Genomic DNA, 18,015 nt, shown 5'->3' on the forward strand with positions numbered 1-18,015 from the left:
CTCTTCAAGTTTATCCTGCAGTCTTCCTTCACCCCTAGAAACCATTCTTTTTTTTTTTTTTTCTTTTTTTACTGTCTCCATAATTTTACCTTTTCTGGAATATTATGTAATGGGGATCATGCCATATGTAGCCTTTTCAGATAGGCCTCTTCCACTTAGTGATATACGTTTATGTTGCATCCATGTCATTTCATGGCTTTATGGCTTATTTCTTTTTAACGTTGATTAATATTAAATTATTGAGATGTACTACAATTTATTCATTCACTTACTGAGTGACATCTTGGTTGCTCTCACATTTTGGCAGTTATGAATGAACACTATTATCAACATCCCTTTGTAGGTTTTTGTATGGACATCCATTTTCAGTTCATTTGGATAAATTTCAAGGAGTGTGATTACTGGGTCCTATAAGTAGTAAGAGTATGTTTACTTCTGTAAGAAAGTAGCTATACCATTTTGCATTCTGACCAGTAATGTATGAGAATTCATGTCACTGTACATTGTTGTCAGTATCTGGTATTGTCAGTGTTTTAGATGTTGGCCATTCGAATAGATGTAGTGATCTTGTTCCAATTTGCAATTCTTTAAAAAAAATTTTTTTTTTAATGTTTACTTTTCAAGGAGAGAGAGACAGAGTGTGAGCGGAGGAGGGGCAGAGATAGAGGGAGACACAGAATCTGAAGCAGGCTCCAGGCTCTGGGCTGTGAGTACAGAGCCTGACGCGGGGCTCAAACTCAGAAACTGTGAGATCATGGCCTGAGCCGAAGTTGGATGCCCAACCTGCTGAGCCTCCTAGGCGACCCAATTTGCAATTCTTTAATGACCATATGATACTGAACATCTTTTTATATGCTTTCTTGCCATCTGTTTATCTTCTTTGATGAAGTGTCTTTTAAGGTCTTTGGTCGATTTTTTAATCAGATTGCTTGTGTTCCTATTTTTGAATTTTAAAAGTTCTTTATATGTTTTGGTGCTTGATGCCCATACAAGTGGGGGTGGGTCTTTTTTGCTCTACTGATTCAAATGCAATCTCTTCTGGAAACACTCTCACAGACACATCTATGAATAATGTTTTACCTGCTATCTGGGCATGCTTTAGCTAAATCAAGATGAGGTATAAAATTAGCCATCATAAATATTCTTTGTCAAGTTGAGAAACTTCCTCTCTAATCCTAGTTTATAGATGTGAATTGTATCCAGTTGGTTGATGGTGCTGTTGAATTCAATTCTGTCCTTGCTGATTTTCTGTCCACTGGATCTGTCTACTTCTTTTATCTATCTTCTTTCTTTCTTTCTTTCTTTCTTTCTTTCTTTCTTTCTTTCTTTCTTTCTTTCTTTTCTCTCTCTCTCTCCCTCCCTCCCTCCCTTCCTTCCTTCCTTCCTTCCTTCCTTCCTTCCTTCCTTCCTTCCTTCCTTTCTAGAGTTTATTTAGTTATTTTGAGAGAGACTGAGTGTGAGTTGGGGGCAGACGGAGAGAGAGAGAATCCCAAGCAGGCTCCACCCTGCCAGCATAGAGCCTGACTTGGGACTTGAACTCATGAACTGAAAGATCATGACCCCAGCTGAAACCAAGAGTCGGATGCTCAACCCACTGCGCCACCCAGGTGCCCCTGTTCATTTCTGATAGAGGGGCGTTAAAGTCTACACCTGTAATAGTGGATTCACTTATTTCTCCTTGAAGTTTTACTTATGGTTTTGCCTTATATATTGTGATGTTCTGTTGGTAGACACATACAGATTAAGGATTGTTTTGTCTTGGGGAGTAGTGACTCCTTTATCATTATGTAATATCTCTTTTTATCCCTAGTAGCTCTCCTTGCTTTAAAGTCTGATCTATTTGAAATAATAGATACCGCTGCTTTCTTTTAATTAGTGTATGATATATCTTTCTCCACCCCTTTACTTTTAACATATATGTGTCTTTATGTTTAAACTGGGTTTTCTGTAGGCAACATACAGCTTGGTCTTTTTTTTTTTGATCCACTCTGACAATTTCTGTCCTTTAGTTGGTATATTTAGACCATTAATATGTAAAGTGATTATGTACGTAGTGGATTAAATCCACCATGTTGGTTACTACTTTGTATTGCCATTGTCGTGTTCTTTGTTCCCATTTTTTTCTTCCACATTTTTTCTAGTTTTTGTGGTCTTAATTGAACATTATATATAATTCTATTTTCTCTTCTTTCTTAGCATATTAGATTTCTTTTTAAATTATTATAGTGGTTGCCCTAGAGTTTGCAATATACATTTACAACTAATCCAAGTCTACTTTTAAATAATATTATTCTGTTTCATGGGTAGCGTGAATGCCTTATAATATCAAAGGATGCCTAATTCCTACCTTCTGTTCCTTGTGTTAGCCTATCCAAGGGATTGTTCATTTCTGTTACAGTGTTTTCTATGATCACTAGCATTTGTTTTTGAGTCTTTTTTTTTTTAGAAGTTCCATTTCTCTGCTTATATTATCCATCCATTCTTCATGTTGTCTGCCTTTTTTTTTTATTTTTTTTAATTTTTTTTTTAACGTTTATTTATTTTTGAGACAGAGAGACAGACCATGAACAGGGGAGGAGCAGAGAGAGAGGGAGACACAGAATCGGAAGCAGGCTCCAGGCTCTGATCCATCAGCCCAGAGCCCGACGCGGGGCTCGAACTCATGGACCGTGAGATCCGAGATCGTGACCTGAGCTGAAGTCGGAGGCTTAACCGACTGAGCCACCCAGGCGCCCCTGTCTGCCTTTTTTATTAAAGCATATTAAACATAGTTTTGGGACACCTGGGTGGCTTAGTCAGTTAACTGTTCAACTCTTGCTTTCTGCTCAGGTCATGATCTCACAGTCAGTGAGATCAAACCCTGCATTGGGCTCTGCACTGAGTGTGGAGCCTGCTTGGGATTCTCTCTCTCCTCCCTTCCCCCACCCACCCCTCCCCTGCCTCCCATCATCCCTCTCCTGCTTATGCATGCACATGTTCTCTCTTCCTCAAAATAAATAAATAAACATTTAAAAAAAATAAATCATAGTTTAAAATTTTCTGGTCTCATTACTTCAGACTTCCTGCATATTTGACTCTGGTTCTGATGTCTGTTCACTCTCTTCAGATTGCCTTTTAGTATGCCTTGTAATTTGTTGTTGAAAGATAGACATGATATAAATGAACTGTAGTAAATAGGCTTTTAGTAATGGTGAGGTATAGGGAGAAAAGAAGTGTTCTGTAGTCCTATGGTTAGGTCTCAGTGTTTGGGTGAAACTGTGCCTCTTGACTATGAACTTCACCAGTGCTTCTCAGCTTCCACCCCCCACCCCTCTTCTATGAACAGAATGGTTGGAGGGGGCCGCAGTTGTGTATTTCCCTTCCTGCAGGTAGGTTAGGTGCTGATAAGACCCTAACAGGGGAGGCTCTGGTAAGGACTTAATCTAAGGGCAGGCCTTGTTAAGAAGAATTTGGTGCTCTGACATTTTTCAATTGAAACGAAGGGATAGTATGAAGGGACTTTTCTCACATTCACTGTAAGGACATGGTACAGCTCCTGGAGATAAGGCTCTCATAACTGCATTCCCTGGGAGTTTTTAACTCAGACTGTCCACCCTGAGCCTCCAGTAACTCTTCCATTACAGTTCAGCTTTTCTTCCACATTCTTCCACTGTCCATCACTGGGTCCCGCAGGTTTTGTTCAAGGGCTTTTTGCCCTGGTAAGGCGTGATTCTCTACATCCTTTTGTCTTTACAGTTTTTAGGGCAGCAGTTGGCCTTATGACCTCACTTCTCTGATGGATCTAACAAAGTTGTGATTTTTGTTTATTTGGCTTTTTACTTGTTGTTACGACTGCTTGGTGACGTTAAACTGGTTATGTGGTGGCCTGGAAACTGAAAGTCCCTGAGGATACTTTTAGTTCTTCCAAAAATGCAACATTGAGAATCCAGTTCTTTTCCTCTCAACTCTCTAGGAATTTCCTCAAATAACAATTCCAGGATCGTTATGTAATCAGAGATCTGTACAACAAGCAGAGAGTGTAGTTGTTGGTGGTTATTATAAGATACTACACTTTGTTTCAAAATCTGATGAGTAGAAAGCTTTCTGTTCCTATACTTTTTCACACAAGAGCAGAAAAGATTGATATTTCAAAAGACTAAAATCTTTTAAAATTTACTCACTGCTGCTCTATGTAGTAAAAATAAATAAACAGAAGTATTTGGCCCATAACTGCTTTTTTCAGGATGCTAAATTCTTGGCACAAGATAATAGTATCATGTGTCCATTTTTCTATTGTGGAATTGCCTAGACCATAATTTGCAGACTGAATAGCAGTATAGCACAGATCTCTCTGCATAATGAAAATATTTGCAAACAATTAATAGCCCACGTGAAGCAATATAACAGGATTCAATGCCTCAATTACACATATAACTTAGACACTAACTTACTTTCAATTTCACTTACAAGTTTTTAGATTTGCAGTAGTTAAATGTTAGCTGTAGCACGAACGTACACATGAGTGACTATGCATATGTGTGTGTGCATGCGCTTTCCTGGCTAGAGAAATGATGTGACACTTATATACTTTATGAGAGAATCTGAAGAAAAACATTGATTTCTCTCCTTTGGTTTCTCTCATCTGTTCTTCTTTTAATCTGTTTCTTTTTTATCTCAAAATTTGAACACTCATATATTTCTTTTAATTATACAGAAACGTGAAATTCATAAAAAGTGAGAAAATTTGTCAAAGCAAAAATGAAAACTAACTCTCCATGCCCTTTCACCTGTAATGTTGAATGTGTATCCTTTTAGTTCTGTCCGTCTCCCTCCTCTTTTCTTTATCTCTCTTGCACTCTCTCTCTTGGTATGAGCTTTAGTTTTAAACATGGCAACATAGTCTTCCGTCATCCCTTTTTTCACTTACGATCGTCCACCAACTTCAAGACAAAAACCTACATATCATAAATTTAATGCATAAATATTCTTCAGTGGTTTGTGTATCCCATCATCCATTCAGCTAGTTTTACATTGTTTGGCATTTAGATGGATTCTTTTTGCTTTTTTGTTTAAATACCGTAAGCAGTTTGGTGTTATACACACTTACATATGTGCTTGTTTGGTGATTTTCTTAAAGAATATCATTTGCTTTCATTGTTTTTACAGAGATGCTCATAGGCCTTGATGTTTCTCATCTACTTGTGTGTTTTCAGCTTCTTACAGAGTTTAGTAAGCTTTTAGGTTAATGTTGAAATAGAAAATAGCTTTTTGTGGTATTTGAGGCTGTTGTTCCTATAATTTTATAACATTCAAAAGGTGGTGATAGTTTACAGTGATCTGATCGTTAGGAATAAACCATGTACTTGTGAGCACGATAAACTTTACCTTGCTTTGCCCTTTTAAATCTAGCAGCAATATCTTTAATTTTAAAGATAGCGTTTATCTGACATCATGTTGAAAAATAATGCTTCTAAAATAAATCTTTGTATTTAAGTAATCATACTTGTTAATTATATATTTAAATATATTACATGATAAATATAGTACATAACCTCATACATATATATAACCACATATATGTAACTTATATATAGTACTTTACCTCTTTTATAAGTCACTTTTAATTCTTATGTACTAATAGCCTTATTTTATGACTTTTCCATTATTTAACTCTCTTTATGATGCAGTTGAATTTTCTAAGGGTTCCTTGTGGCCTTAGAATCCTGATATCTATGAAGAAAAGTAAAGTGTAAAACATGATCCAGTAAACCAGATATAGAGCTAAGAATTAAAGCTCTGTCTTCTAGATTCTTGTTGCAGGTTGCATTGCCATATTTGGGTAATTACAGTTTCTTTGGGGATTTTTGAGGCTACTTGGGTTGGTTCTTACTGGTCATGTCTAAGAATGGGTCAGGAGAGCTTCCTAGAATTGCTATATTAATACTGAAATTCTCCAGGTTTCTTTCAGGCCCTTGTAGCTTGAACTAAAGAGCAGATTCATAGCTCCTTCCTGGGATCTTTGCATTTGTTTAGTGGGAAAATTAGAAAGGGTTTTGGAAGGAATTTAAACAAAATAATAAAACCATCTTAGAAAACGTTGCTAATTTCCCAGCAGGTGTGTTTTAAAGTAAACTATAGATATTCTTTATATCGGATATTACTTTCTTTTAATATTGCGGTAGTGTTTATATTATTGGGCAATAAAATTCAACATAAAATTAAGATTCTTTCCTAATGAGTTCATAATATCAGTAATTACAAAATAGTGCTTCTTAAGTAGGGGCACCTTCCTCCTCTCACCATCCGCCTCCCTTTGACATTTCCCCTCCCTTTGACATTTGGCAATTTCTGAGGACATTTTTGGTTGGTACAACCGTGGGGGTGAGACAGTGCTACCAGGGTCCGGCGGTAGGAGGGAGGGAGGCTGCCGAACATTTTACAGTGCACAGGAGAGCTCCAACAACAAAGAAGTCTAAATGTCCATCTGGTCTGAATGTCCATCTCGCAGATGTTGAAAAGCCCTGGTCTAGAAGAATATTTGAGCGATGGCATTAGACTTCCTAAGCAGGGCATATTTACTCTCTTATATGCAACATTTATGTTAGCCATATTCAGTAGCAAGTAGCAGAAAAAGGTAATAGAAACTTCCTGGGTACAGTCAGTTATACAGGTTCAAAATTATACTGTTTCTATTTTTATGGGTCCAATTTATTAAGAGGCTGGCAGGATGTTCGAGGCCTGAGTAAATGCCATGCACTTCTGTAATTCCTTAATAAAAAACGTGTACTTCAGATTTCTGTTGAATGTATTTTGTTTCTTTTTTGACTTCCATTGTGTTACATTTTAGAATTTGGAAAGTACCCATAAAAGGGGAAGAAAAATAGCCCTGGATTTAATTTATATACACATGCACACATACACATACCTTAGAGAAATTCTAAGATGGGATAAGGATGGTTGATAAAATGAGGAAGTACAGGGATGGGGGGAAGGACGTTGATGATGACGGCAGCATAGATAATGACATGAAGGTGTTAATATCACCGACTTCATACATTTTAAACTTTCAGCCATTTGCATTTATTGTATCTTCTCTGTAGTTCTTTTGTTTTCCCCCATATAATTTTGAAAGTTTTACACATTTCAAATTACAGGCCCCTCTGTAGGTATCTTCTCTAGTAACATACATGTGAGATATGTTGTGGTAGTAAATATTTTTCTTTAAAACAGTGTACTTCTGGGCAATCATGTGAAGGGGAACCAGAAAGAAAGGTTACTGTAGCACTGCATCAAATAACATTTGGTTGCTGGGAAGGGCTATCTGACGCTTTGTGGTTGTGTTTAGTAGTTAGAGATGTTAAATGCCCTCATTGGGGCGCCCAGGGAGAGGCAAGTTGTGACCTTATCTAATTGGTGCACGTCGTCAGTTTTAAACAGACAAAATAGTTCATTCTTGCCATTCTTCTGAGCAAATATATTTTAATTGTGTAGCTCAGTTGTCCTTCAGTTTCCATCATCAGTATTTTTAAATAAATTTACCATTTCCATTCTACTTTTATAATAACTATAGAGAACATATACAGAAAACTGAACGGGTTCTGCAGAATCAAGCAAAAATCAGATTAGAACATCCATACTTAAAAGTAAGTTTGGAAAGTATGGGTAAGATAGTATTCCTATTACTACTACTAACTAAAATTAATTAATATAGCTATTACCATAAAAGACTTGTGCTAAAGCATTTTCTGTGATTATCTCACTGAATGAATCCTTAAAACAGTTCTGTGAAGCAGAAAGTTATCTGCATTTTACATATAAGAAAACTGAAACCATAAGAAGGTTAAACACCAAACAAGTGTGTTGAGTCTAACCCAGGAAGCGTATTCATTGAGCCTGTGTTCTAGGCAGTATTCTGTTCTTATTCACACTTGTGTGCAATTATGAAAGCATCCAGAAAAAAAGCGTAGAAAGGAAGAGAGAGTGCTTTTCAAAGGTAAACGATCAGGTGGTGTGAATTCTTGGAGACGGTATTGGGATAAAATGAAAGTAGGTGTGTAATAGTATTGCCAATAACAATGTTGACTTAGGACAGGATTTGGATTAGACATCAATTTTAATTATTACACCTGAAGACATCATTTGGGAAATGTGGAAGAATCACAGTTAGAGGTGAATATACTTGGAAACTGACAGATTACGTTTTGAGTTGAGCCTATGCATTTGGCAGTCAGCCAGTAATGTCTTCACTGCATTCCCAGGATCCAGAGTATTGGGGCGGAGGTGCGGAAAATGGAGGAAATGCATGGCCACTTTGTGATATATGTGACATGACTGGCCAGACAATGCAAACTATTGCAGCTTCATTGTTGATACAATCTTTTAATAGCAATTACTTTTGCTGCATTTTTTTGACAACATGGCTAACACTGCATAGTGCTTTTACATGCTTTGGCAATCTTTCTTGGATGAAATAACCTGTAAAATTCATTGTTTTCTACCGTTACTTTTTTGAAATGTGTTATGAACCAATATTGTGCCTAGAGTTTTCAAGTAATATTATATTTGGTACAAAATCTTAATAAATGTTTACAGTATAAAATAAAGGAGTGAATAGTAGATTCTTTGAGAAAAAGACAAAAGCTAGTTTACACATCTTTCTGGCCATGAAGGAGACTGCTAAGGTCAAGCTTTCTCTTTTTGTTTTCATTAGAATAGTCATAATAAAAAAAAAATTAACTTGGATTTTTAATCCTCCCCAAAATTCTTTTACTTATTCCTAACTTCAGTACTGTTTCTTCAGGCTGTGCGGGAGACAAACACTCAACAAGCCCATGTTTTAATAAGATAGTCCATTTGAATTTGATAAGGAGCCTTTTGACATCATCGTAGACCAGGAAAGGTGGAAGTATGGGTCAATAGTCATTTCCCTTGTTTCCTGCAGAAAATAAATGACTCAATACTCGATAGTAATCTTACTTTTCTCTAGACACAGAAGACCAGTGTTGTTATTTCATTACATAATCCAGTCAGTGTTCTGGATGTGTTTTCATTATTATCCATGTGATTTTCATAAAGGGTAATGGCTGATGAATATATTAATGTACGGTCCTTTTAAACTTTCTTTGGCAAATATCTGGTTTTGTTTTTTGTTTTTGTTTTTTTAAGTTTCAGGAATCACAGAAGTCTGTAAAACTTTACAAATCCTGGAGACAGTGTTAGTAAAAGCGGAGTTAGTTCTTGTCTTGAATATATAGCTAATAAAATGATATATGTTTGCTTTATTTCAACCAAACCTGTGTTTCTAAGTTTGGATAAATCTGACTTTCTGTATCTCTTACAAGATCTGAACATAATCTGTTTAAGAGAAATCTTCCTCTGTGTGTAACAGATCTTGAGTATGCAAAAATGTTGAAATTAAATGATATACCCAAATATTCGTGTTTCCCAGAGTACAGTAGGTCCTTTAATAAGGGATATTGGAGGAATATATGATATGGTTGGCTTTTCCTATTGAATTTCCTGCCTTCACCTTTGTGAACAGTCTACAAAAATCAGCACCATTCTTGACACTCCCTCTCGCTCTATTTTATCACCACACTCTCTCCTCCTCGTCAGTCATCAAAGGTGGTTCATTCTACCAATGAACTATTTCTCAAACATTTTTCCTCCTCTCTCTTCCCATTGCCATGGCCATCAGTCAAACCCTGACCACCTCTCCCCTGGGCTGCTGGGGTAGCCTGTGAACTGGCTCTTCTTTCTGCATCAAGTCCTGTATGTTTAAAAGGCATCTTCCAAATGAATTCTAGTGCTGTCTTTCTAAACACAAAACTTAAACATATCGTGTTTTGCGTAATAAGACTTCACAACTCTCAGTCACATATTGCCCAAACACATTGCTTCGGGAGCTTTTCTGTCTTGTTCACTTAGGCCCCTAGTAGCTAGCATATGGTGGCATTAATGAAACACGTTGTAATGAATAAATGAAGATGCCATAACGTATAAGACCCCTTACCACCTGACCCAAAGTTACCTATCTGATCTCCTCTTGAGTTTCTCTTCCAATAAGCAGTATGTTCCAGCCACACCAAATGTTTTACCATTCTTCCTACATGTGGGGCATTTTATAGCCCTAACATTGTGCTTGTCCTTTTCTTCTCATCTGTCAGGAATCAATGATCACCCAGGCAGTTAGACCCAGGGAATGAATTGACCTTATGTCTGCCTATAGTTATTGTTTCATTAGCCCAACAAATATTTACTGAACACATACTATCTCTTAGACACAGTTATAAGTCTGGGGGTAGGGATACTGTTAATGAACAAAAAGATAAAGTCATGCTCTTTCTGGAACTTACATTCTAGTGTAATAGCAAATCAAGAATTTGTCAGGTGATGATGGATATAAAGATGAAATAGAAGACACAGGCCCAGATGAGAGAGCATTTTTTTTTAATGATTATTTTTGAGAGAGAGTGTGCTTGTGCATGTGAGTGGGGGGAGGGGCAGAGAGAGTGTGGGATAGAAGGCCCAAAGTGGGCTACATGCTGACAATAGAGAACCCAACATTTGACATGGTTAAAATGTAGTTGAGGGGAATAGTACCAAATGGGATTGGGTAGTGGGTTTGAAGTACATTGGACAAATAATCAGAGGGACCTCCTGTAGGACAGGGTAAGGGCTTTGGACTGGTCTCAGTACTCTGCCTTCAGTGTACCCCTAATCAGCCTGACTCTGCCTTGATGCTCCAGCCCTGATTCCAGCCTTTTGTTAGATCAGGAGCCTGAAGCGCACTAACCAGAGTGGCTTTGGTGGCTCTGGGCTCATGCAGCTTTGCAGCTAATGTCTGACTACTCAGCAGTTGATGCTCTCTATCCCTGGTAGCAGTGGGAGGTAGACTTAGCCCCACCTTTAGACCACCTACCATCTCGGGCAGGTTCCCTCATCTCTCTGAACTTGTATTTTCTTGTCTAAAATGGACATAGTTTAAAAAAAAAAAAAAAAAGGCTGTTAGAGGAATAAATGACTAGAATGTAACCCTGTAAAACTTTCTCTCTTGTGTTCACTGATAGACCCTAAATGCCTAAACCATGCCTTGTACTCAGTAAGTGTTTTTTGAGTGAATCCGGAAATGTATGGTTGAACCGTGTGTAAAGCACATGAAACAGCACCCAGTACATAAATGCTCAGTGCATGGCAGCTGTTGTTATTATAGTTGTTCGTGTTTTTATTTTTAAAATTATGTTCCCTGTGATCATACTGTAGTTGTGTTGCAACTGTTTTTCTCATGTGTGGGGCTTGTCTACTGCAATGGCCATTCTGCCTGGGCTCATGGTACCTGCTTTCTGTGTCTATACATATGCCCAGGGAAGCAGGCTTGGGCTGGGCACATGCTTTCTAATTCCTGTTTGCTCTGTTCGCTCTGACCTCAGAATTAGTTTCTGCTAGCCCTGGAGAGACTCTTGTTTCTGGCTTCCTTTTCCAGAACCGAACTCACTTCTCTCTCAGGTTTGTTTGTTTGTTTATTTGTTTATTTATTTATTTATTGAGATATCATTGACAAACAACATTCTATTAGTTCCAGGTATATAACATTAAGTGATTTGATGTTTGTATGTATTGTGAAAAGATCACACAGTAGGTCTAGTTAGCATCGGTCATCTTACATAGCAAAAAATTTTTTTTCTTGTGATGAGAACTTTTAGCATCCATTGTCATAGCAGTCTTCAAATATGCAATGTTTATTAAATATAGTCACTCTGCTGTGTATTACATCTCTATGACTTACTTGTTTTGTAACTGGAAGTTTGCACCTTTCGACCACCTTCCCCCACTACACACACATACATACTCTGCCTCTGGCAGCCACCAGTCTGTTCTTTGTATCTATGAGCTTTTTTTTTTTTTTTTTTTTTTAAGATTCTATGCATAAGCAAGATCGTTTGATATTTGCCTTTCTCTGACTTACTTCATTTGGCATAACATCCTCAAGGTTTATCTGTGTTGTTGCAAGTGGCAAGATTTCCTTCCTTTTTATAGCTGAGTAATTCTTTTATCTTTACATGACATCAAGACTACTTGTGCGCTCATCCTGATAGCCAAATACCTGCTCCTGCGCTTTAGATCTCTCCCTGCAATGTTAACACCTGTGTGGCTACACTGAAGTTTTGTCCGCCGCCCCCCTGCCCCCCCCCCCCCCCCCCCCGGGGAGTTGCTGGTGGGTTGGCACTTCTCTTGCCATGATATTGTCCTGGATTTTTACCTGGTTTCTGTGCTTCCATCTTTGGCTTGCCCCTGTTATTTGCCACAGTGCCTCATGATTCACAGATGTGGCGTGGATGGAATGAAGTGACTTTGGCATAGCAGAGACCCTCACTGCATGTTTATGGAGAGATTTGGCTAACTCACAACCCCCAAGTGTGTGCAGTTCTTCAGAATACGAATGACAAAAATAACATTCAACTACACTTTGTATTAATGCTGGGGTGGAGTGTTGTTTGGAATCTCAGTTGACATTTTTAAAATATCAGTGTGAACTGCATCGTCGTGGTAATTTAACACTTTGCCAACAAAGGAAACCGCGTGATCCTTACTATCAGGAAAATATAAGTTGCTGCATGGCAAATACTGTTTTACCAGTCCTTGTGAGAGACATAATGTGAGGTATTTATGGAAGGGTTTTGTTTATAAGAGTAAAGACAGATATTTTGGAGTAAGGTGTGTATGGATCATTGAAATCACTGAAGGGGATTTCAGCTGAGATTCCACTGGGTCTCTAGCTCTTAGTTCTGCCAGTACGGTCATCAATGTGATGTCCTCTGCCCCATGCTACAAAGCAGTGGAAGATGAAAGGCTGGGACAGAATGGCAAAGTAGGTTTGAACTGATGTTTATTTTGTACCATTTGAGGTACTTTGATTGATTATGCATATGCCTGTACCAAATTGATTAGTCATTGTGAGGATATGTGAGCTTAGAAAAGTATACTTTTACACTTAACCTAAGTGATTATAAATTAAATGTGATGCCCAGCTATCTCTCTCTTGAGTATCTGTCCAATGTAGGAGATGAAGTTCCTGTATCATGCAGGTACATGAAGCTCTTGCGAAAATATTGAATGAGCCACCAAGGGCATATGAATATTTTCAAAACACTGGGTAGCAGATGAGATTACCATAGATTTTTCTGGATGTTGAAATCAGGATGGGATTGACTCGCTAAATTAATTATGAGATATTTCTAGGATAGGATGTATAATCTCATAAAGCCAAGAAAATATGTTGAAAGTTTAAAGAAAGAAAAAAAAGGAAATAGCTTTGAAACCATGGTTTTATTTAACCTGTTACTGGTATTTCCCCAAATGTTGATTCTCATCAGTGACCAGAAGGTGTACATTCAGTTCACCTGCTAAATCAACTCAATTCTGAGAGGAGCTGTGCACTGAGGTCCCAGAGCTCCTGAGGGAGAGATGGCGGGGGAGGGGGAGGAGGGGGCAAGGAGTAAGTATGGGGGAGGGCAGAAGAATTGGTTTGGAACAGAGGTATAATGCTCAATAATCTTGAGACCTTGGACAGTTTAACCTCCTTGTGTCTCAGATGCCTCATCTTCAGATAATACAGCCTTGACCTCTGCGGTTGCTGTAAGGACTAAATGAGTATCTCTTAGTACAAGGCCTCATCCTTAATAAATATGCAAATATTACGTTTTATTGTTACGTTTGGTACCAAGATAATAATAAAATGACTGTTTTTGTATGCTATGATGTGTTTTGTTGCATAGCGTTAGATATCTGAAACTGTTGGCTGAGTGTAATTCTAATTTCTTAGGTTTGTTGATCCTCACCTATAAAAAGCAAGAGGAATTCACTGATTCTCTAGTGTTTCAGCACAAGTTTGGGGTTGTGATAAAATAATTGCGTTTTCTCCAAAGAACCAGATGGCCCACAGTCAAGAGGAGGGAGAAGAAAAGACTTGTATTTTGGGAGGACGAGGGCAGATAGATTGTAGTAGTTGCCCTGGGAAAGTTACTTCCCCATTCTGTGATTGATTGATTGATTGATTGATTGATTTTAATTTTTTTTTTTTAACGTTTATTTATTTTTGAGACAGAGAGAGACAGAGCATGAACAGGGGAGGGGCAGAGAGAGAGGGAGACACAGAATCTGAAACAGGCTCCAGGCTCCGAGCCATCAGCACAGAGCCCGACGTGGGGCTCGAACTCACGGGCCGTGAGATCATGACCTGAACCGAAGTCAGATGCTTAACCGACCAAGCCACCCAGGCGCCCCCCCATTCTGTGTTTTTATGAGATGATCATTGAGTATCGGTCCCAATTCCTGCACATTCCATTCAAAATATTTTGCGATGTTAGGATCACTGAAGTTTGTGCTTGTACTGGTTGAATTAGGAGAGCTGCCATCAGCTGGACTTCTGTGTTGCAGATCTTACCTGGCAAACAGGAAGGTCCAGACACAGTTCTCATTCAGTGCACATGTAATTGGTCAACAGCCAGCTAATAAATCTGATGGTAACTTTTGCTTTAATTAATAAAATGTACTCCTGCAAAACAAGTAATTTAAGTGTATACGCATACGTGTGTACCTGATAATATGCATATATACACACGTATATAAATTATATAGGGTTTTATAATATTAAAATGCTTATTACAACATAAATATAGGAAGAGTACCATGTTACTAAAATTGATGACTGTGTAATTTTATTTACCTCTTGGGAATCAATTGAGCTATTGATTCCACAGCAAATGTGTTTTGATTAAGATCATGGCAAGATATGTTTGACAGCAATTTCAAATTATTAGAGTTTATTACATATTCAAAGTCTACAGTCAACTGACATGGTATGTATCTGATTTTAGCTTAGATAAATCTATGATTTTGTTTCAGGTACTATATCCTCCATACTGTACAATTACCATGTGCCTTATAAAAACCCTACCCTTTCTGGGCTGGTCTGGAATATGGTATGATGCTCAGTGTCTATGTTTATATTAAATAGGGTTAGAATCATGAATGTAGAGATTAATGTGCTTTATAAATATTTACAGTATTGCTTTCAGGCATATATACAGATTGAATCTGCACTAGTTGAGTTTAGTCGTTAATGATTGGTTTTTTAGTTGTGAACATTGTTTTTTATGGTGTTTTATTATGACTGTGGCAGTGGATGATCCTGGAAAATCACGGAAAGGGAATTATTTCCAGAGAAAGCTTAATTCCTTGAAAAACTTTCAGTAGGTTTTATTTTTCCACTTTTGAATGAAACTCAAATGTACATCCTGTCTTTAACACATGTAGAATTATTCAAGAATAACAATTAAAAAATCATGAAAATACAGTGATATTTAAATGTGCTAAATGGAACATGGGCCCAATCAGGTTTTCATGATTTATCAGTTTTTAACTTCAAAGACTCTGGTTAGCTTGCATTTTTTAAACTAATGAGTTTATCACAGCCCGTGAGGAGCGTGGTGAAAGTATATCAGCTGTAAATTGGTACAAAGCACTAAAAGGGACATTAGCCTCTAATCAGATTCCAACAGTTCATTAAACCTGTCTTTCCAGAATCGCTCTTTGTCTTTTCCCTGCCTTTGCAAGGCATCTTCTTCCCTTTTCGTCTGGGCAAGACCTCCTCTGGGGTAGGAAGCAATATCAACTCATTCTTCATTGTCTACCAAGCAAACAGCCTAGGGGATGCTTTGTTAGGGTAGGTGTCTGGCCGCTGTGAAGGGCAGGGGTGTTGAGGGCTGGCCGGCTGCGGGAAGGCTCTCTTGAAACTGGGTGGTTGCAAGCCAAGCTGGCTGCTTCCAATCACGGAAGCAAGTGGCACATTAGGATTTGAGATCCATGCCTGATGTGTAAACAACTCACCAGCCTCCATGAAAGGATTTCAAGCTTGGAACAAATTAACTGAGCTTGCCAGGGATACCACAGTTCTCTCTGCTCTGAGCTATTAGGATGCAAAATGCCTACAAAATATGGATGAGTCAAAAGCACAAATTTAAAAAAATGTATCCTGCCAGTTTTAATAATACTGCACATTTCTAAGAAAAGAACCTGACAGTAATTTTTCTTCTTTTTATTACCTGATAGGCTAGGTAGCATGGAATTTTTAAATGCTCATTAGTTAGCTCAAGAGTAAATTTGCTTTTTCTTCCTGTTGATGTCTCAGAGCAAATATTTGTGATAAGAGGCCCTATAAATTTTATTTCTCCTTTTTTCTTAAACAAAAAGGAGTGGCAAGAAATAGAGATAATTAGAGCTTTACTATACTGCACTCTGTCGGTATTATTTGGTAATAAAAACATTTATGATTTGTCGAAGTGGGAGTTGTTTTTACTTAACTGTCTATTTGATAGAAAAGCAGCTATGTGAAGGGCAAAAACCTGCAGGTTTAGAAATGCTATTAACCTTTGTCATTATGTAGGCAAAATATTTGGAAACAGATCTCTTTTTCTTGTCATGAGACCACGTTAGTATCATGTGCTTATGTTCTGTGACTGAGTAAAGAAGCCATTCTAAAAACTCAAGTCTAGTCATTTTTGTTTCTTAGTTTGGACAGGATATGAAGGTAAAATTGACATTCTAACCATGTTTTAAAACATGATTTTGGCCTGAAGCAAGCACTGGTAAGTGTCTTTCTGACTCCCTTCATAGATTATTGACTTTAGAAAATCCCCAAAGCAGTGAAAATTAGTAGAAAATAACCTTGATTTAATCTGTTTGTAAATATTGTTTGAAATTCTATTGAGTCACAATAGAAATAGGTTCTCCTTTAAAGAAGTGGCAAATTCAGCCAAACATACACCAAAACAGAAAACAAATTTATTTTCTGGTCACGACTTCAGCTTAAAAATTCATTCTGAATCCAAAATTTATATTAGTTGTTCTTGAAATAGATGTTTGGGGTGGATATATAGAAATTTTCATTTGATCTGAATTGTCATATCACAATTTAGTGTCCAGAATTATATTATCTTGGTTTTTAAATTATGAAGACTTTGATAATAATATGAGAGCATCGTCATTATTTTTATTTATTTTCTCCTTTGTGGATTTCTGCACAATATAACCTCCAGAACTCAGGAAGAAGGAAACTTGTCTTCTGTGTCCCTCCGCTACTGCGAAAGTGTGATGAATTGTTCCAGCCCTATATATATTAATGTTAAGGTTTCTTTACTCCAGTTTATTATAGTCTGACCTCCAACCCAGAGGTCAGCGAATCAGACTGATTAATTCAACTTCTTGGTCATTATTTCAAATGATAGTTCAGAAAGGGGGCATAATTGGTTATACTGCTATTCTCATTTAATTATACTTCATTGTTAAAAAATTAGGTTAGCAGTACTAAACGTACTACAGTGAAGGAAGACTCTACCAGATGTCCTGTTTTGAATGCTGTATAACGGACTTTCCCTCTTTCTCTCTTTTTTATTCTCAGAATATCAACACCTTTGAGAACAGAATGTTAATGCTTGATGGGATGCCGTCAGTCAGAGTCAAAACAGAGCTTTTGGAATCTGAACAAGGGGTAAGTTTCAATGACGCCCCACCCTTTTCTCTTTATGATAGTGGCAGTCATTTACAGGGCATATCGAAGTTTGCAGAACGGTTCCGATTTGCACTTGCCTGGCTTTTCTCTCTTGAGTAAAAATCACCAGAGACTGATTCTCATCCATTTGTGACTCAAATATTCCTAACCTGGAGAAGATAACTTCCTAAAATCAGGAAAGCACAGTGACCTTGTAACAACCATATGGTTTTATTTAAATTAGTGCATGTTTTGAAAAGCTATTAAAAAATTCAGAGCAAAGAGGGAAGTATTAAAAAATAAGATGGGACTATAAACTCCATGTCAAAATGGCTTCTTTCTTTCTTGGGAAATTACAGAGTACAGGTATGAGAATGTTACTGTTTGTTGGATTGATTTCCCTTTTGACATTTGTATTTACCCTTTTAAACTTCATGAGGGCTAGAGGATAGTTGAGGAAATACAGGTCAGTGAGTTTGAAATGTGCA

General features: G+C 37.5%; 1 protein-coding gene across 10 annotated transcripts in view; it reads left to right on the plus strand.

The window, feature by feature from the left end:
• The window catches only part of KLF12 (KLF transcription factor 12), a 443,329-nt gene that overhangs the window by 175,740 nt on the left and 249,574 nt on the right, over positions 1 to 18,015 (plus strand). For all 10 annotated transcript variants that reach the window (XM_053898753.1, XM_019444195.2, XM_019444193.2 and 7 more), the window contains one exon: positions 17,438 to 17,527. In XM_053898753.1, coding sequence (XP_053754728.1) covers positions 17,438 to 17,527 — 90 coding nt within the window. The remainder of the gene's footprint in view (positions 1 to 17,437; positions 17,528 to 18,015) is intronic.

Source organism: Panthera pardus, unplaced genomic scaffold (assembly GCF_024362965.1).
Source record: "Panthera pardus isolate Hobbes unplaced genomic scaffold, ASM2436296v1 HiC_scaffold_1, whole genome shotgun sequence".
NCBI classification, from domain to species: domain Eukaryota; kingdom Metazoa; phylum Chordata; class Mammalia; order Carnivora; family Felidae; genus Panthera; species Panthera pardus.